The 20,598-nt window shown below is 51.0% G+C and overlaps 1 protein-coding gene across 1 annotated transcript in view; it reads right to left on the reverse strand.

Moving 5' to 3' along the window:
• Positions 1-20,598, reverse strand: part of KMT2C (lysine methyltransferase 2C) — a 272,429-nt gene that overhangs the window by 4,716 nt on the left and 247,115 nt on the right. The window contains exons 45-58 of the mRNA XM_077761227.1: positions 19,059-20,587; positions 14,351-14,563; positions 13,503-13,667; positions 11,924-12,065; positions 11,628-11,775; positions 9,967-10,145; positions 9,695-9,831; positions 8,686-8,935; positions 7,567-7,706; positions 6,814-6,921; positions 4,405-5,524; positions 3,464-3,600; positions 2,109-2,251; positions 1,672-1,840 (exon numbers count right to left, since the gene is read on the reverse strand). Of these exons, the coding sequence (XP_077617353.1) occupies positions 1,672-1,840; positions 2,109-2,251; positions 3,464-3,600; positions 4,405-5,524; positions 6,814-6,921; positions 7,567-7,706; positions 8,686-8,935; positions 9,695-9,831; positions 9,967-10,145; positions 11,628-11,775; positions 11,924-12,065; positions 13,503-13,667; positions 14,351-14,563; positions 19,059-20,587 (4,580 nt within the window). The remainder of the gene's footprint in view (positions 1-1,671; positions 1,841-2,108; positions 2,252-3,463; positions 3,601-4,404; positions 5,525-6,813; positions 6,922-7,566; positions 7,707-8,685; positions 8,936-9,694; positions 9,832-9,966; positions 10,146-11,627; positions 11,776-11,923; positions 12,066-13,502; positions 13,668-14,350; positions 14,564-19,058; positions 20,588-20,598) is intronic.

The raw sequence follows: 20,598 nt of genomic DNA on the forward strand, positions 1-20,598 counted from the left end.
GGTCTCCCAGGCATCGGAAGAAACGTGCATTTACAGCCTTTTCAGAAAACCAGCAATGTCTACTAAGGTGAAAAGTACATGTACTTTCATACAGTCCTCTTCCTTTTGGGAATATTCTCCAAAGGCGTGAATCTATCAATATGTGGGGGTATTTGGTACAAGATGTTGATGGCAAAGCCATTTTGGGGAAAACTATAAACAAACGTTTATCAGTTGTGGGACAGTTTAATTAACTACAGCTCTTTGACATCACAAAACTTTACACATTAGAGAGAAACCGATGCTGCAGCCAGCGTGGGTGGCGGATCCCACTGGCACATCCGGGCCCAGATGCGCCTGCACGGTTAGGACGCTGAGGAATGGTAAGGAGCGAACGAGCTACTTGGGAACATTTCAAATGGAAAGGACCCACCACCCGCAGGGGACCACTGGGTTCGCCAGGGATTGGAAGGGCTCCGATCGATCTTGACGCAACCGCAGAAAAGTAGTGTATTTGTAATCTGAAAACAAAGTATCAAATAAAGAGATCGAGAGCAGAAAGGGCTCTTATGCAATTTTTTGTTAATACAAAAAGGAAGACCAGCAGATAGAGCAGAAGCTACAGGACACTAGAAGGAGGAGGGTTGGGGCAGACAGAAGGGCCCGTCCGGGGACCTGGGCCCCTCAGGGGCCAGACTAGGAGGACTCAGAGGTCCCAGGGGCACCGCTAATCCGGGCTCCACGCTGACAGATCCCAGATCTCACGGCCCAGTATCTGTCTACAGGTGTTTGAAAGAAACAGAGGCAGGAACTTGCATAAGAATTAATAAGCATTCCCCAGACGGAAGGCCACAGGTTCCAGGCCAAGTAAGGAAAACGGGGGGAAAAAAAAAAGACCCACACCTAGGCACAATTTTTGTAAAATGTCCAAAAATCAAGAACAACAAGACCCTAAAATCTTCCAGAGATCAGGAAAAACGTCCCAACAAAGGAATAAGAATCCAAATGAGCCTAGACAACGGAACGCGGGCCAGACTGCTATCTTGAAGAGCTCACACTGGGCCCGGGTGGGACCGGGAGGTGGGTGACAGCAGGGTGCAGGGCCAGAGCACGGAACCGTGGAGCTCTCCTGAGGGGACAGGCCCCACAAGTGACGATGCTCCAGATCGGGGTGCACTGTGGCCACCGTGCAGCATGGGCTTCGGATTCCACCCTGGGGTCCCTCGGGGGAGCGGCTGAGCAGGCGACTCCGCAAGGATGGACTGGAGATGACGATGCACGTGCTCTGCCCCAGAGAGCCCAATCTGGAATGTATTCCAGTCTCTCCCCGAAGAGAACTCCCCACACTGAGCACTGTCAGAGACATTCTGTGTGTATTTTTCACGAAAACCTAGAACAGCTCTGGCGAGTTGTGCACAGATGCGTACGTGCAAACTAAGGTGCCTCCTGCCTCCCACGAGCTTTCGTGCAGATGCAAAGATGTGGACTCTGGGGGCCTTTCCATCGGGGGGTGGGGGGGGAGGGTTGTGCTCCCAGAGACACACTGGGCCCCGAGTGTTACCAAGAACACGTTCTGAGCGGACTGTGAGGGTGTAAGTCCTACAGCATGTGGCACATGTCCTCCCCTGCAAGAGGCCCGTGCCCTCACCTGGATGCGGGAGCGACCCCACCCCCACCCCCCCACGCCCTCACCTGGATGCGGGACCGGGCCAGGTACACGTTGGACTTCCACTCGGTCTTCATCCTGCGGTACTGCGAGGACTTGGAGTGCACGAACTGCTTGCTGTAGGGGGCGCTCAGCTCGCCGGTGACCGTGCTCTGGAAGGACTTGGAGGTGCTGGTGCTGTTCAGGGTGTGAGGTCTGCACGCGGCGGCGCGTCAACGGGGAGAAACGAAAGGAGAACTGAAGACATCTCCGAAAACGCCCAAGGCCAGTCGGCTCCAGTTCTCGGCCACGAGAACGCACACGGAAAGCCGCCTAGCGGAGCCACACGGCGGGTTCTCGGACGCGGGGGGCACGGACACAGCCGGAGACAGCAGGGTTTGTAAGCAGCACACAGATCAAGCACGAAAACCACTAATGCGCCTAGAAACCCTGGGCTGTACTATGTGAAGTTAAAACAAAATACCTTAACACAAACCTCTTGACATGGGCACTCATTTTAGGTTCCGAGCGGGCGCAGCCGGTGGGGTTGACGGCCAGCGGGAGCTCCATGAGGGGGTTGCGGCCGTAGCGGAAGGTGTAGTTCTCACACGCCTCAACCCCGGGCAGCTGCAAAGGAGCAGAGACGCAAGGATCATGCATCGCTGGAGCCCGCAGGGTGTGGTGAGGTGGCCAGAGGGTGGCCCGGCCCGAGCGTCTGCGGCAACGCCTCGTCGGCACGTGCCCGGGTCACAAAATGGTCTTCTCCTTAGGTGACCGGCACCAGCGGCACTCAGGTCTGCTTCGATACTGATGCACAGACTGCAGAACTTAGGAACCCCTGGCAAGCACTCCCCCCGCCAAAAATTAACCCATGGGACAAGCCCGTGGTGGCCAACACGTGCGCCGGATTCTAGGCTCCGATCACGCCGGCCCGTGCGTGGGGAGCGGACTACTTCACAACTTTGTTCTTTCAACTTCTGTATCTTTGTGTGGAATTTAAAATGTAAATACAAACAACATTGTGTATGGTCTTTCTTCATTTCTCGCTTCCGCGAGGTTATCACACTTAATTCCCTGAGGGTGTAGGTGGTAACCTCAGAAATTTACTTGTAAAATAATTTTATGTTAACAGTATTTTCTAGATTGTATCACTTGTGAACATATTTCTCTACAGACCTAAAAAAACACGTATCATTTAGGCAGGGCTCTACGGAAGCAAGAAGGTGGGCATATAACTCAGTGGCTTCTGGGGCATCCTCTACTTCTCCAAAAAACCAAAACCACGACCAAAACAAAAGCCATGACCCATCGATGACTTTTTCTTATTGAAAATACTGCCTTATAATCACACAGTTTCCTCAAAGCACCGTGCAGACTCACTGGCCAACATGCCTGTAATCCTAAGAGATGGCAAAGAGATGTCAGAGGTGACCTGGTGCCCCTGTAATGCAACTGTCCTCTGGCGAACGGCCCTCACGTGGGGGCAGGAAGGGGCCGGACACACCAACGTTCCCCGAGTGCAGGAAAACGCGAGGGAGCAGAGGGGACAAGGGCCCCCACCCCACCCAGCACCGCCCCAAGACGAAACAGCGCTTCCGCGTCCTTGCCCGGCCTTGCCGTCACCCACGAAGAGAACCGGACACCTGTGAGCCACCTCATGGTCCCGTCGCTGACCGTGTGGATGTGTCACAGGTGCCTTGAGAGACGCAAAGAGAGCAAGTGCACGGACAGAGCACGAGCTCCAGGATCGGGACTGGGACGGCTCGCAGTACAACGGTCCCACCGGGAACAGCATGCGCAGAGAGGCGAGCTGGCGCCCACATCACCCAAGATACTCACGGACTCCGCGATCCGCACCACCGCGGACACCGTTAGCCCAAACAGGTCTTCCCCCTTCAAATACGCCGGAAAGAGCTGGAGCATTTCAGACTGTTTTCTCACACACGCCACGGGCTCCAAAATTTTATCCCAAACACCTACACGTAGCCAAAACAAACAAGGAACAAAAACAGTTTACGACAAACGTGCTCTCCGCTAAACAGAGAGGAAAACAGGGTAAAGTCGGAAAGCAGGGGCCAAATAAAGACTGAGGCTCTGGGACGTCGGTTTCCTTGTGAAGCCTGGCACCACACGCCTGTCTGGAGGCAGCTTATGTGGAAGACTTGATGAAATTTGGGTGGAAGAACGGGTCACATTTAGGAAATTAAAGAGTGAAAGAGGAAAGAAAGTTCAACCTAACAAATTCATGCAAGAAATTAATTCATCTTCATACCAGGCACATAACTCTACATTTTTAAATGATTAGTCCAATTAGTGTATATAAATAACAATTCTTTTCTCTCAGATTTCAATTAAAATAGGAAACTGGTATTTCCATTGGAATTATCTTCAGGGCATTTTCATACATTTTTTAAAAAATTGCTGAACTTCAGAAAAAAAAAGCAATTCTCAGTGCGTTCTGCCTCAGTAAAATGACCGCTTAGGTTTAACGCTACGGTCAAAATTAAGTGTCTAACGCCTCGCTCCAAACACGCTCGTTATTTGCCAGCCCTCCCCCAAGGCCGTGTGCCCAGGGTGCCCCGACTCAGGAGGGGCCCCATGCAAACACAACCGGCACTCGCTGGTTTATCGACTGTGTGTTAAAATAGCTACTCTGACCCCGAGGCGGCCCAGCGAGGGCCGCGGGCGGCACGGCGAAGACAGCAGGTATGGACGAAAAGCCACGCCCGTGCCCGTGAGATCTGAAGCGAGCGCGCCAGGTCACACCAGCACGACGTTACCTTTAGGGGACGAGTCACTGAGGACAAGGTCCTCGTGGCCCTGCTCCACGATCCTGATGACGAACACGGGGCGGCCCTCCTTCTCCTCGATGGAGCACAGGTAGCGGCAGCGGCGGTTGGCGTAGCGGGTGCTCCAGTACAGGCGGCTGGCCTCGTAGCCCACGGGGAAGAGCGCCTTGGGGGAGTGGAAGGCCTGCATCTGCTGCGGCAGCAGCTGGCCGATCGTGTGGAAGATGAGGCTGCCCACGCGGAAGGTGTGGTCCCGCTCCCCGCGCTGCACGATGCTGGCGATCTGCCGCACCTCGTCGCGCTGGACATAGACCCGCCTGAAGACCGCGAAGTAGCTCAGCTCCTGCTCGTGGATCCCCTTCGGTTTGTGCATGGGACACAGCATCGTCTTGTCCTTGAAAAACATGCATTGTGCTTTAATGGCGCAAGTGAAGTGGTAAATGTTGGTGCACCGAAACCGGTGACAACCGCTGGTGGCGCCCATCTTGTGACAGAAGACACACTTCATCTGCAGGCCCCTCCTCAGCGCCAGCTCCACGTTTATCAAGGCCCCGGCCTGGGTCTCGTACACCTCCGTGGACCAGAGCGCACAGTTCAGGTGGACCCACACGTCCAGGTCAAGGTTGAGCAGTCTGGCCGGTCCGTCGGTCAACCCATCACCTTCCTCGTGACAGAAGCAGCACTTCCGATAGTCTCTGGGCACGGGGTCGGGTTTAAGGGAAGTGCCCAGCTTCTTCAGGAATTCATCGATTTCATCCTCACAGGGGGGCTTGAACGTCCCCTTGGGGATGACAATGTGAATGCTCCACTTCTTCCATTTCATCCCCCTCCACTTCTTACTGATCGGCCTGCAGTCCTCAAACCCACCGTGGACAGTTCTGAGCCGAGGCTTTAACTTGACTGTTACCTTGAGCTCATCTGGCTTTGCCTCCACTTTGGCCGCTTCGAAGGCCGGAGGGAAAGTGATGGGGGGTGACGCAGGGGGAGACGCCTCCTCCTGGAACTGCGGGAGGCGGTGCACGTCCAGGGTGGAGGTGTTGTTGCTGTACTGGTGAAACGCTTTTGAAGGCGTCTCTCTTACAGGCGACTGTGGCAACAGGGGAGCAGGCTCCTGCACAGAAAGGGGGAAAGAAAGAGCGGTTTCTAGGGCAGGAAGCCGAGCAGCTACCTTCACAGGGTCTGGGCCTGGGGGGCAGGGTGAGGGTCAACTCTGAGGATGCTGATGAGAGACAGAACGGTGCTGGGGTCCCTCCCCAGGCCCGCTGGACAAAGCCATGACCCCTGGAGAACATTCTGCTCCTGCACCTTCCTGGACACTGCTGTCTGACCAGGAGACAGAAAACCACACGGAAGAGGGCTCGCTAGTTGAACCCGTACGATGGAGCGGCAGTTTCCGTTAAACCAAGTAAGGACGTGGGAACATGACCCCCTCCGAGCCTCCCCCCACTCTCCGAGCTTCCTGACGCTGACCTTAGGCTGAGCTGACTGGCACAGATGTGAATGCAGGGCAGCCGGGCCTCCAGCGCGCCCTGCACCGTACACCACACGTAACTTCCCCACACTGCCCCACTCCGACCCTGCTGCCGGGAGAGGTGAGCTCAGAGAGACGTCCCAGGACCTTCTCCCGGGGACAGAGTCTCACCAACTCAAAAACCCCAACCCAGGGGGCTCTCCCCTCCTCACCCCCCCCCCCCCCACCAAACCCANGCAGAAACAGGACACCAAATTTAAAAATTATCTGGTAAAAAGCCAATTCCTTCTCTTATAGAGGCTGACATATTTTAATTTCAAGTCTAAACCTATTTGATACAGAGCTTGATTTCATTATACTGGAGACTACTGCTTATTATGAAAATAAAGAGTCTCCAGAACCTTCTTCCAGGAAAGACAGCAGAGCAGTGATCTGCAGGGAGGAAGGACTGTCGGCATCTCCAGGGGGAAGGCTTCCTTCCGCACAAATGACTAAAGACTTCCCAGCATCGGCCCCACAGACTCAGGTGAAGGAGGCCGTCCCCACCCGGCCCGAGCACAGCCCTCCCCACTGTGTGTCAATGAGCAGGTTTTCCCGTCGGGTTAAGATCAATACAAGTGGTCATCACTATTGTGAATGAAATTAAGATATTTTTAATTAAATAAGTAAAATTAAAGACTGTGTTACTATTAGCGTTTTAGTTAATTCTGAACTTTCAAGACAGAATTCAAGCCTTCTCCCCTCTTGTCACAGAAGCGGGGTTTCCGAGCAACTGCAGCACGGGCCGCCCTTCCCCTGCGCGCAGCACCTCTCCCTCCACTTCCTGCACCCAAGAGAGCTATGAGCCTATTCTGTTCGTTAACCTAAGCCCAAAGCACAGAAGTCACTCACTGTACACTGCTCACTAACAGACACTAGCCTAATTTTACCTTGCTTTCTGAGTTTTTTGCTTGTGTGGTTGAGGCATAAAGAACGAAGCAGTTATTACTACAGAAGACAATGTCCTTCTCCACTCTGTGGGGGCTTTCTCGGGAATCCTGAAAAGCAAAGAGAAAGGTGTAAGGATCTCAGCAAATCAAACTTTCATAAAAACAAGATCTATACATTGTTGGTTTTTATGCTGTGTTCGAAGTGAAAGTAAGGGTGCCTGGGTGGCTCTGTTGATTGGGCATCCAGCTTCGGCTCAGATCATTCAAGATTTCACTGCTCGTGAGTCTGAGCCCCACGTCAGCTCTGTGCTGACAGTTCAGAGCCTGGAGTCTGCTTCGGATTCTGACTCCCTCTCTCTTTCTATCTGCCACTCATGTGCACTCTCTCTCTCTCTCAGAAATAAAAAAATAAAGAGTGAAAATAGCTCTCTGTCCTAAAAGTAAAAGAAGTAACTACACACCAATACCCGGCATCTAAAAATTTGGCCAAAGAGAAAATAAATTTACAAAAACTCGATTTTCCGTATTTCGCTCTTTAGAAATACATTGTTCTCACGACACCCAACGGACTGGTCCACGGCAGCTACTTGGCTTCCGCCTGGGGCAGGCCCAGTCCAGCTGAGCTGCCTCCCAGAACGTGTGCGCCATGGGGCCACCACTGTGGACTCTCGGGACACATTGAGTGAAAGAGCGGCATGCAGGGCACTCTCAGCAGAGGCGGGCGGCGGGGTCGGAGGAGGAACGCCCAGGTACCTTGTTGGCAAAGGCCAGATCTCTGAAAGACTTCCTCACACCGCTTCCAAGAATCACCACTTTGCAGTGACAGCACCACTGTGGTCTGAGGGCCGCGCCTTCTGCGACAGCGTGTGTAGCGTCCTTATATCCAGAGAGACCTAAACGTGTAAGTCTTTCATCAGTGACTGAAGGTGACCCACGGCGCAACGTGGCACAAGGTGTAAAACTGTACCAGCTCGCAGCATGGCTCACGGAGCTTCCCTGCTACCACTCCTTACTAACCGTCACCGGGCACGTGTCACAGGCATGGCACGGAGCACACGTGCTCTCGAGCAGCTGGAAAACTGCTTGAACGTGCGAACATGAGAGGAAAGTGACCCACCATGCAGGATAAGCACCCACCATACGTGCAAAGTGGGCAGGGGGAGTTACTACTTTTGCTGGAGGGTTAAGACGATAAAAAATATTTTATGCAAGCTGAAGAGGTACGGGTACACGTCTAAGCAAGCGTGACGTGGGAAGTCACGGCGGGCGAGCAGGGTCCCGGGGCCCCAGCGAACACGTGGTGGGGAGTCCGGGCACAGCGCTCATGCAGGGCTTGCGGCAGGAAGGGAGAGCAGGGGACACGAGTGTGGGGCAAGCAGGTGGCAGCTGGGAGTTCGACAACCTCTCAGAGGCCACTGGCGGGAAGCGTTCCCGGAGGAGGTCCACATGGCAGCTGCCAGGCGGTGGGGGCAGGGTGGGGCCGGGCTGGAGACGGACAAGATGTGGGAGGGGCAGCACGGCCACAGAAGAGGCCTGACGGGAGGAAGGGGAGGGGAGGGCGGTGCGGAAGGAGGAGGGGGCGCGGTGCAGACCCCGGCCGCGAGCGCGACAGGAAGGGGCGGCTGGGGCGGCGAGCACTCGGGGAGCCGGCGTTTCAGCGCCTGCTGGCGACAGCGTGACAGGATGTCCACCCCGGAGCGCTGAGGCCAGCACACGGTGGATGCCGGAGCGCCGCCGACGGGTAATTCACCCAGGACTACATGCCGACCCGTGACCTGTCACTGGATGAAAACTAAAGGGGATTTTAAGGAGAACACACTTCACTTGGGAATTAAGGGTGAACTCGGGCTCCCGAAGCACAGGGCTGCTCACCGTCGCTCGCCGGACGGAAGGGCGCGCTGGGCGGCTTCAGCCGGTACGAGCCGGCTAATCGGGGAGGGTTCGCAGATCCTGGCGGAGGCCCACGAAGAAACAGATGCTGTCGACACTCCAAACCTGGGTTTACTCTGTGGCTACTGACCAAGCCCACGGATGGGACCTCCGGAGCGTTGCTGACCTCATAGCTGTTAGGGATTCGGACGTGGAGAAGGTCGGAAAACGCGGCCACAACGCTGCTAATGTTCTAAAACAGAGGTGTAAACACTGTGTTACCCCCAGTGAGGGCAAGAGCGAGCCACGGAAGCCACTGCCCCCTTCAGTGACTGCCATCTGCAGGATGCGTCCGGCACAGGAAACCCCCCCCTCCTTTATTTAGACTGAAGAGTCCCAGGAAGAAAGGATTGTTTTAATGGACCAGGATCTCCATAGAGCTTCCGAAACAAATCCTCACCCAGGGATCCCATTCAATGTTCAGCATCTGCACGAGCACTGGACTCGAGCAGCTCCCTTCCTCTGTGACAGGCGGGGCACACACCACCGCCGGGAGGGAGCTAAACCTCGTCAGTTTTCACGGCTGGGCAGAAACTTCCAGAGCGTGGTCTCTGCCCAGCTCCGTGACAGCCCACGAGGATGGGCGCTGTCACACCAACGCTGAGTTCTGTTGACGGCCAACATGGCCTATCACTGGGCTATCAGCTCAGTTACCAACATCCTCCCAGAATGGAGAGAGGGAGAGAGATTCTCAGCAAGTGGGTAGTACATGGCAGCGGCTTCCTGAACACTCACACGGCCTCATTCCCTACAAGCAGCTGAGGAAGGAACTCTCTCTCCGGTGCCCGCGCTTCCCGGGAGCAGCCCAGTGTCCACAGTCACTAGGGACCCGACACGTACGCCGGAACTTCTGTCGCTGTGGCCCTGCTGCACACGCCGTGCTGGAAGCCCCCGACACCCCTCTGGAGATGGGGACATCATTCCCAGTGTGAGAAGGCTGTGTCATCCTCACCTCAGCAGCCGTCGGGTGCAGAGTGATGGCCACAGATATAAGACCCGATCTGGGACCATTTGGAGAGGAACCAAAAGGGGGTGTGAAAAATAAAGTGCCAGGCTCAGTCTTGATGTCATTCCTTCTAGACTCCAAACCTTGGGGGGGGGGGAGAAGGAAGGGGGGAAGGAAGGAAAGATGGATTGAGTGTTAATGGCTCTTCAGAACCAGAACACGCACCTAAGCAAACTGGCACACTGTGAGGAGGAACGGCGGGGCGAGCGTGTCCCTACCTTTCCCAGCACTGCTGGGGAGAATCGGAATGATGGGGGACGGCACAGGCTCGGGAGGCTCCTCCTTGACCAGCGACAGGTCGGGGTACCTGCTCACTTCCATCCCAACCACACTCTCAGGAGAGGACGAGGGAACGAAACTGTCCGGAGTGTCCCGGTCTCCACCGTGCTCCTGGATCCTGACAGGAGAACAAACACAACATGTCGACACGTGCAAACCCCCCAAGGGGGCGGGGGCTTCCTGCACCAACTCAGCCCCATCTGTGAACAAGACTGAGAGGGTCCTTTGGATAAAGGCCAGAATAGAAGGTGGCAATGAATAGGTTTGGGGCCAAACGAGAAATCTGAGAAAAAGATAGAAGAAATACATTCAACTATTAAACAACTTAAATAGATTTCCTTCTGACTAAAGCTCCAGCATCTAAGTTTAAAGACCTGCCCACGAACGATAATGTGTAGATTATAACACGGCAGGAAGAGGAGGAACACACAACTCTGCCAAGTTCGAGGTCAATGGGGCCATGGGAGCAGTCTGCGGCAGGAGAGGAAAGAGCCATCCCGCGTGCCCCACGGGCGCCCCCGCAGAGCCCGCTGTGCCGATGCTCGTAGTGGGAACTCGGGGGAAACTCGGTCACTGCCGGCATAAGCCTTTACTTTTCTTCACCGATCAAACATGGTGAAAAGAAGAAGAGAATGGCCAAGCCCAGGAGGCCAGGGGTTAACTAGGGCGGCTGAGGTCCGAGGGCAAGTGCACTCTCAAGCTAATACTGTAGGAAGCTCCCAAACCTGGGGTCTCCCACTGGTCCTCCGGCAGACATGCGGTCACTTAGGGGACGCGTGCAGGAGCGCTGTCAGGAGACCGGAAGGAGGCTTCCAGACACAGTCCCCATGAAATGCAGGAGTGGAGCCGGTCCGCCCCCTGGGACACCAAACATACACACCTACAAGACGCCTCCCACAACCGCTCCCTGGAAATCTGGCAATTTCCAGCAGTAAAATGCAGAAGAAAACAAGGAGACCAGGATTCTAAATCTGGACAGGTTATTTCTCCTCTTTGGTCTAGTTTTCTCACTAACAAAACAGGGACTTAGTCTGAATGATGCCTCATCACATAGAGAGTAGTTGTCAGATTTTTGAAGGAAGGGAGAATCACGAATCAAGTACCTAAGAACCTTTTCTGGATTTACGCTGATGGGTTGTGATTATCTATCTACTCAAGGAAGCTGATTCTCCCCAGGCAGAACCTTGAGTCAAAAGAACTGAGACAAAGTGTCAGAACTCTGGGCAAGACGGTCCTCAAATTCTCTTCCACAAAAGCGTTCTCGGATACATGCGACTGCAGCTCTTTTATTTCAGACAGCGGCGATCGTCCACAAACGCCAACGATCTCAGGAATATTTTGCATGGAGACTGCCACTGCCTTAATGTCTATCTGACTATTTGTTGAACTTCTCATACCATCTAGGAATTTAAAAATGCACCAACTAATTACATTTAATAGTAAAAATGTTTTATAAACTATGTTCGAGAATACCATTCACCAAATTTTACCCCTTAAATGTTCCCACGCGCTACCGCTACAGAGCTTGTGCCACAGATGTACGTGCACACGTGTAAGAAACTGAAAGGACTGAAAACCATGGGCGAAAGCAGGAACTCACCTCAGCTCTTCGTGATTGTTATGAGGCGGCGTTGGGAGTGAGGCTGGCACGTCAACGGTCTTCGGGCCTGGAGCGATAGCTCTGGCTAACAGGTCATCCTGCGGTCTGAAGGGCAGCTGAAATGCTTTGGGTCCTAGACTTTTGGTAACTGGAAAAGCGAAAACACATAACCGAAAATCCATTTAGTTCAAGCGGATACACGGGCGGAACTTCATGACCTGACTGCCATTTCACCACACACAGCTGGCAATGGCGCAGCCCTCGCAGGGGTGCACCACGGAGGCCAAGCATCATACCTTCATGGCTCATTAGTACGCCAGCTCTTCCAGCAAGTTCTTCAGTTGTCGCAAAACCATTTGCCATCTTCTGACAAGCCATAGGAGGTGGTGTAGGAGGAAGAGAGGCAGGGGGTGTTGGAGGATTACTTAAATTATTCTGCTGCAGAAGACCAAAAAATTTTAAATTATATGCTACAGAGCAAATATGCCATGACCTTGCTAAAACTTAGTTCTGTGAATTTTTAGCACATGGAAGCATAAGGCTATAGAAACATAATCAAGATGGATCTTCCTTCCTAAGTGCACAGCAGGAAGAAAGAATAAACGTACGAGGCCAGGAGGTTTTGTGGTGGAAGAAACACTTGTGACTGTATGGACAGATTATCTGTGTGCTTACTTTGCCCGGCTTGAGTACTCAAACCTTGAAATTAAGAAGCAAAGTTACACTATTCTATTCTATACATCCCTTTTTAAATTTCATTGTTATAGCCAGTGAAAGACAGCTTTAAAATTCAAGCAATAAATTGCAAAAAGTTCTCAAAAATTCCTTTATTCAATTTTCATTAAGATACGCCCCAGTTCTATTAAAAAAAACTTGAGAATTTGTGGTCTTAACCCTCTAATTACAACTCGTAGCCTCAATATTAGAATCTTGACTGTCCAAAACCTCTATAAGAAGCGAAAGTCACAGCAATAAGACTAAAGTGACTAAATCATTAACAAATGGACCTCCCTCCAAACATTGCTCTCTGCTTCGCATTTGTCTGCAATTTGTCATCTGTTGATTGATTGATCAGTCTCTCAGGGATTGTTGGAATCTACCAAAAATACTTTGAAAATGAAGGGCAAGGTGAAATTACAAATCTGGCAAAGATCTGGGATTTCATGAAGGTAATGAAGTGTTGGAGAACAGCTTGCATTGGAAGAGAAGGCGTTTGTAAGAGTCAGGACAGGTTCTAACTGAAGAGAAAGGCCGACAATGATAATAAATGGAGTATCACAAGAGAATGATTTTAATACTAAAGTAAGAAGAGAAGCCCTCCAGAAAAATGATGATACCCTCAGATATTCCTGCAAAAAGATCATTTTACATAAGTCAGATGTGAAGTAAAGAACATCTACTGAGGCTATTATAAAATGTTGCTAAAATAATAATACCCAAAGATAAATTTGAGTTAGAGTTAGATATCTCAGTAGTTTAAGAATTAATGTCTAGCTATAATTAGTACCTCAATTATTAGGCAAAATACATTTTTTAATTTTTTTGTTTTTCAGAGAAAAATCACTAACTACATTTTTTATATTCTGTTTACTATGAATTTGGATTCACTTTAAGATCTCATAAAGGTTATAGGAAACTAGATATTTTCTCTACCGTGGAAATACATAATGGATGTTCACTATTTGAATTCTTACCTATATAAAATTTGAAATGTTTATCTTAGAAACTCTTCATCCAGTGAAATTTTAACCTTTTAGCCGAACCAAAGTTGAAATGAAACTTGGAAGATTAGATGGAAAAACAAGACAAGCTCTACCAATTCTGATATGGTATCCAAAGAGGAAGCAAGGGTAAGACCTTGGCGAAGAAACATACCTTGTAGATCAACTGAGAATAGTAATCCGAAACCCCTTCAAGGGTAGCACTGCCAAAAGTTCCTAGAAGTCGGTTCCCACTATTAAATTGGCCACTGCCATAAGGAAGAAAGTGCGCAAAGTTCACTCCAATGATTGGTTCCATTAGAGGGAGCAGAGAGAGCTGCTATTAAAAAACACATTGAAGAGTAATGTACACGGTAAACAAAACAGAGTGTTTCTCAACTTTTCTAAGACCCAAGGCAACTTACAAGTCAAACAAGGCTTGAGAAAAATGAGACTTAAAAATTTCAAGTATCACAATGTTAGAGTAAGTGAGAGAGACCACAGAATCTCTGAGCTCTATTTGAAAATGAGCTTTATTCTCATCTGTCTTGAAGGGATGCTGCCGGGCGTCTGACCAGAAAAGCACATTCCTCAGGGCGGCTCGGCAAGAATCGGGGCGTGAAGGGAGGCCGGGGGCCCCCAGGAGCGCTCTTAGAGGCTGTCTCCCACCTTCTGTAACAACTACAAAGGTGTAAGAATAGAGTTCACTGGGGGAGACCAGCCGCGTTTCCTTGCACCCGGAGTCACAAGGAACACAGACCGTTGGTCTTGGTGCTGAGGCTGCTCCTCGGAGCACAAGTAAAGCTCGACCGTCAGCTACCAATCCGCCTGTTCTGTCACTTCCGGGTGCACACTTTTGCCTGTGAACCAGGAAATCTCCTAGACCCCTTGGGGAGACAGCTTTTACCCTGTTGCTACTTTAATGAGGAGATACGGGGACAGGGTTTCAGATTGACAGGGCTGAAAAAGCATTTGATGCCTCATTTCTTTGCAGTTTTCAAGAAGTTGCTACGAGTGGCTCACCTGCTTCAGGTGCGTCAAGGTGTCGGCGGCAGAGGACAAGGCTCGTTTCTCCTCTTCATCCTTCCGCCTTTTCTTGGAGCGCGGCGCCGCCTTCTCCCCCGCCCTCTGAGTCCGTTTGCTTCGCGGTTTCTTGGTCTCACTTCCTCCATCTGCCTTTGGCAACGGGTTGCCGCCACATCCAAAAGCACCTTGCATCGGAGCCGCCAGAGTTTGCTGACATAACAGGAAAGGTGAAGAGACAAGTGAACTATTCACACGTTCGGCTCTGCAGCTCACGCTAACCCAGTTCCTCCCTGGGACACGCACACACTCCTCACAGGGGCACTAAAAGTTGAGGGAAGGCAGTGGCATCAAATGGTCTGCTTCCTGAGAGACCACTCTTTTTTCCAAAAGCCGCGTAGCTTGAAGAAAGGGCAGAATGCTGAAGGGTGGCTACGCGCCCTCACAGGGCCAGCGTCACCCCTCGGCAGGTCCACACGGGTGCCGCCGCTGACCAGCGCCCCCCCCACCCCGGGCCTGCTCCCTGGAAGCTCTCTGGAAGCTATTTGGGGTTCCCTTTCGGAATGGGTGACATGCACAGTCTGCAGGAATAACAGAGAAGCCCCAGAGCCTTGCACCCGAGCAGAGAGGGACGGCTGGCCTCAGATCAGTACAAACAAACACCGCCCGTCATCCGAATTAGTTCCCAGCCATTAACACGACTGAGTAATGACTGCCATATACTTAAAGTCAGTGATAAGGGACCTGTATGATAGCGAATAAACCCTTTTTCTTCCTTTTGTCTTTATTTGACGGCTAAGAAGAAGTGAGAATGAACCAGTTCTTGAAGAGGTTTTTCTTTTTTTATACATTTTTTAAATGTTTTATTTATTTGCGAGAGACAGAGACAGCATAAGCAGGGGAAGGTCAGAGGGAGAGGGAGACACAGAATCTGAAACAGGCTCCAGGCTCTGAGCTGTCAGCACAGAGCCTGACACAGGGCTCGAACCCATAAGCCATAAGATCATGACCTAAGCCGAAGTCAGATGCCCAACCGGCTGAGCCACCCAGATGCCCCTGGATGAGGTTTTTAAAGGCAGTGCCATCAATACCTAAAAACTGTGGGGTTTTTCTTAGGGGCCATTATTTCTAAACATCACCGCTATACTTTGCTATACAGGCAACTACAGATGCTAGACCCTTCATGCATTCTATACCCAACTTTGAGGGTTTGAAAATTACAGTTTACAGTTTTACTCCAAGTGGCTTAGAGCATGCGTGGCAACATTTTGCTGGGAAGAGCCAACCAGTAAATATTTCAGGCTCTGCAGTCCATACAGTGCCTGCTGTAGCGAGTCAGCTCTCTGCCCGGGCACTGGGCTGCAGACCACTCCGGAAGGAACAAGCATGGCCGCGTTCCAATAAAACTTTTTAAATTCATGGAAACTGAACTTGAATTTCATATAATGTTCACCTGTCATGAAATATTACTCTTTAGATTTTTTTCCCCAACTACTTGAAAACGTAAAAACCACTCTAAGCTCAAAAAAGAAAAGGATAAGAGGTCTAAGCAGGCTCAGACTGAACCACTGAGATCAATGGTTCTCAAAGAGTAGTTCCTGGAGCAGGAAAAGGAGAGACAGCTGGGCTGGTTGGAGAAGCAGATTCCCGGGTCCCACCGCAGACCCACCGCATCAGGAACTCCGCGAGTGAGGCCCAGCACCTGGGCTCCAACAAGTTCTTTAGGAGATGCTGATACATTCAAGGTTCAAGAACCACACAGCCCTAAAACTGTGTCTCTCCATATCCGTATGCGTATGACTCAAGTGGGATCTTATCTGAAAACATACTCTGATTGGGAAGTCTATGCAGGAGGGTAAGACGCTAAATCTCTCGTAAGGGGAGCACTATGGTTCCCCAGGGCTACACTCTGAGCAGCAAGGACCTAAGAATTTCCCACTTGCTTTTAAGACATTAATAACGCAGTTGCTTATTAGAGGTGTATTGGCCACGCTTTGCAGACATTATCTCTAATCCTCACAATTACCCTAAAAAGCAGGTCTTACTACATTTCAAAGAAAACTTCTAATTATAGGAGAGCACAAGAGATTAAAAATCATCCAAACGTCTGGCTGAGATAAAAAGTTAATATTTTAATGTATTTGTGTTCTTTTACCTATGGCTACATATATTGTGTTAAAAACACAATGGACACACTTGGTATTCTTTTATTTTAGTGGCCTGACATGTTGTTTCCCATGACACTCTTATATAGCATAATTTTAATGGCCACAAAAAAAAAATCTCATTTACGGAGTTCCTGGGGGGCTTAGTAGTTGAGCATCTGACTTTGCCTCAGGTCATGATCTCACAGTCGGTGGGTCGGTGGGTTGGAGCCCCCCATCGGGTTCTGTGCCAGCTCAGAGCCTGGAGCCTGCTTCAGATTCTGTCTCCCTCTCCCCTCTCCCTCCCCGCCCCCCTCTCTTTCTCTCTCTCTCAAAACTAAATAAACATGAAAAAACGAACAAAAAAAAGAATTCTTTAATCAATAACTACTGTACTAAATTTATTTTCTTTCTCTTCAATTCTTTCTCTAACTTTTTTCTCTAGTAGTAGAAATAGGACATTAGCTATTCACGTGGCTACATCTCTTTGCATATTTTAGCATTTTATATCCCTTATGCCAGATTCCTCGATATGGAACTGGCAGGCCTAAGACATGCACCCTTTTACCACCTGCACAGGTTCATGTCTGCTAATCCCCCGCTAGCCCTACACAGCAGGGAAGAGTATCACCCCTGCTGTGTCCAGATGAGGAAACCAAGGTACAGAAGGGCTGAACCACCCCACCCCCTCCAGATCGCACTCCTGGCAAGTGATAACACATGAACTTCGTGCCTCTCCAGGAAGGCTCTACCTCTGAACAGCAATCAGGAGGGCGCTCTTCTCCCAACCCCAGTCTACATGTGAAGAAACAGACAGCATGGAGGGCACCGGGGCCACCCACGACTGCCACGACAACTTTGCCTTCCGTACGATTAGAAAGTAAATGGACTGCCTGTGCAGTGTTCCCGTCACATGACTGAACGTTATCTTTGGGCAAGTGCTCAGCACAGGCCACCATCCCGGGATGCAGTAAGGCATCATCAGCCCTAGTAGTAAAGCACCTTGACCCCCTGCCACCCTCCCAAATGGATATGAGACCATGTGACACAGCCCAAGCATTTATACATATAGGACCGATTGCATCCCTTTTTCTACCCTAACATCCTCTATGGTTTTTTAACATACAACCATCAGTATTAGGACTTAGCTTCAATTCAATACACTGAATAGTTATTATGTGCTAGGTACTGTATTAAGCACTGAGAACATAAAGGTGCTCAAGATGTAGTCTATGACCTTCAAGAAGTTACTAAAGTTGTAGTATAAAAACTGCTATGTAAGCACATGGGCACCGACACGTATTTGAGAATCGCTGAGCGGAGAAAGGCCTGGAGAAGATGATTCTAGAAACCAGTTTTCAAAGAAAAGTAGACCCTGGCCAGATATAAAAATGGAGAGAGAGAAGCAGGCAGAAAGAGCGGCATGACCACACATGCAAGTGTGAATCCAGCCAGACCTTCAGGGGACTGCAAGTGGTTCCATGTTCCTGGGGCACAGGGCACAGCAGAGAAGGTGGCTACAGACGGGCCATGTTGGGTGGGGACAAACACGATAGAAAAATATTACCGCTAACATTTACAAAAATTACCTGACTCTATCAGGCCAACACTCAATCTCTACAAAACTGTCAGACAATAGAAAACACAGCGTAAGCCAACACTTGCAAAAAGAATGGCTTTATTAATAGCCTTAAAATTGAAAATCTGAACTGAATATACCACTTTGCCCCATTCAATTACAAAATGGAAACTGTAAGATCCCAATCGAGAAGCACTGTAGGGGAAAGCCTTATGAATATGTCCGTAATGGCACTGCAGCTTCTGGAAGATAAGGAAGCAAGAGCATTCAGAGCCGACCAACTCTTATGACCCAGAAGCCCCAGTTTGGGAAATATCTCAAGCTAGTTCACTGAAATACAAGGGACTGAATCTTGCAAAGGTAACATTCACAAAGAACTTCTTCATACACACACACACACACACACACACACACACACACACACAGGCAAACTCAATGTTTTATAGCTTAAAAAAGGGAAGAATATGGTTATGTGGGAAACTTTAAAGATAATGCTTCTGTGGAAGATTCCACTTGTAGGACATCAAGTGCTATTACATTGCAACACAATGGACATCCAATATGAGTTACCCTGAGAGCTCTGAGGGCCCCCAAGGGTATTAACAGGGGTAGAGGAGCGATCTTCTTCCTTTGAAAGAAGTTAACAGAAACTGTATATTTATTTGCAATAAAGATACGCAGACCTCTACTTTTTGCCTTAGGTCGAAACTCAACATGGTAATAATCAGGCATGTGTTACATATGAGGTGCATTAGTACAGGTCCTTGGTTTAGGGGGAAAAAAGGAAATTATTACTTAAAATAGTTTATGGGTTTGAGTCAAAACATGGGCTCAACAGAGGTAGAAACAAAATTGAAATTTGTCCTCTTAGACAAGGAAGTTGCAAAATCACATGGAAATTAATACAGTGGTTGGCACTAATCTGTTGTAACTTAAAACGAAAGGGGAAAAACTACACGCTGGAGTTTTCACGGAGCACACTTACCAATCCTTCGACTGGGTTCTGTCTCTCCACTCCTTTGTTACCCTTCGTACACTCGTCTTCTGAACAAAAGCTGCCTTCGGGTTTTTGACTCAAAAGGGAAGAGGACTTTTTATTTTTCAGCAGGTGTTTCAGAAGTTCATTGCCCGAATCTGCTTTGGCGGCAGGGGCCCCGGCAGGATGAGGGGGACTCTGCCCCGAGGGGACAGGACCAGGACCGGCCCCAGCTCTGTCCTCCGCCTGGTTTCCAGCTTGTTCCTCCAGGTCAGGCCCGTCGAGGCCGGGGCCCTGTGGGGGCTCGGCGGCCTCTAGCTTCACATCTTCAGCTGAAGCAGGGGTTTCCACAGAGTGCTTCTCCACCTCCGAGTCCGCGTAAGCCTGGTGGCTCGGGGTCCCCTGTGGTAACTCACTACGGGGCGGCCTGTTCTCTAACTCTGCGCACAGCTGGCCAGCGGCCGTGTTGGGGGTCGATGGGCACACAGGCTCCACCAACTCGGGCTCTGCTGGCTGCGGAAGCTCGCCGGGCGTGTTCACGGTGGGTGTGGAGGTAGTTTCTGAGACACTCGGGGTCGGGGGCGCGGTTATGTCTGAGTGGGGGGTGGACGGTGCCTTGGTGGATTCCACGTCATCGTCTTTCTTCTTCTTTCTTGTTCTTTTCTTCTTCCCCTTCTCTTCTGGGATTATGTCAGAATACAACTGAATCAGCGACTGGGCTGATCCTGGGTAACTCTGTCCGTGGGTTGCAGCGGGGTCTTGGCCACATGGGACACTGCTACTTCCGACAGTGGGTGCCGTGGGGGTAAAGGGAGCCCTCGCTGGGGACTGCTGGAAGCTGGCCCCAGAAAGACCTCCATGTACCTGCTTGACAGAATGGAAATTGGGGCTTCCACCAGGAATTGAGGGTGAATCGGGAACGAACGAGGGAGGCCCTATCTGCCTTCGCTCATTGGTTTGCATGAACGTTTGGGTGGGAGGGGAATTAATAGACCCCTGCTGTATACTCTGCTGCTGTGAGCCCTGCCCCATTTGCTGTTGGTGCTGTGGAGACTGCTGAAGGGGCCGGGGAGGCTGGGGAAAGTCACAAGGCAGGTCGGAGCCGTAGAAGGGAAGCTGGGGCCGCAGGGGGCCATGCGGCTGCACCCCCACGCCCTGCTGCAGGGCCCTCTGTCTGTCCACCTCTTGCAGGAGCTGGATCCGCTGTCTTTCCTGCTGTTCTCGTAAACGTTCCTTCCGCTCTCGCTCCTGGAAACTTTCACTGAAGGGGTTATTGTCGTCAAATTCCACCCGTGGCGGCGGTCCACCCTGTGGGTTTGCACCAGACACTGTCCCTGGAGCCGGCGTGCAAGTTCTTATTGGTAACTGGGCGACTGGAGGCTGGACCCTAGCAGGGGTGAGGGGGAGGTGGGCTGGGGTGCCAGCAGGCTGCCACCCCGGTAAACTGGGCATCCTAGCCGGGCTGGCATGGCCAGAAATCAGCCCTGCATGCTGCAGCTGCCCCACAGGGAAGCCAGGCTGGTTCATGGCAGGCGGGGGGGCACCGGGC

This window comes from Crocuta crocuta, unplaced genomic scaffold (assembly GCF_008692635.1).
Source record: "Crocuta crocuta isolate KB4526 unplaced genomic scaffold, BGI_CrCroc_1.0 scaffold408, whole genome shotgun sequence".
In the NCBI taxonomy this organism is placed as follows: Eukaryota; Metazoa; Chordata; class Mammalia; order Carnivora; family Hyaenidae; genus Crocuta; species Crocuta crocuta.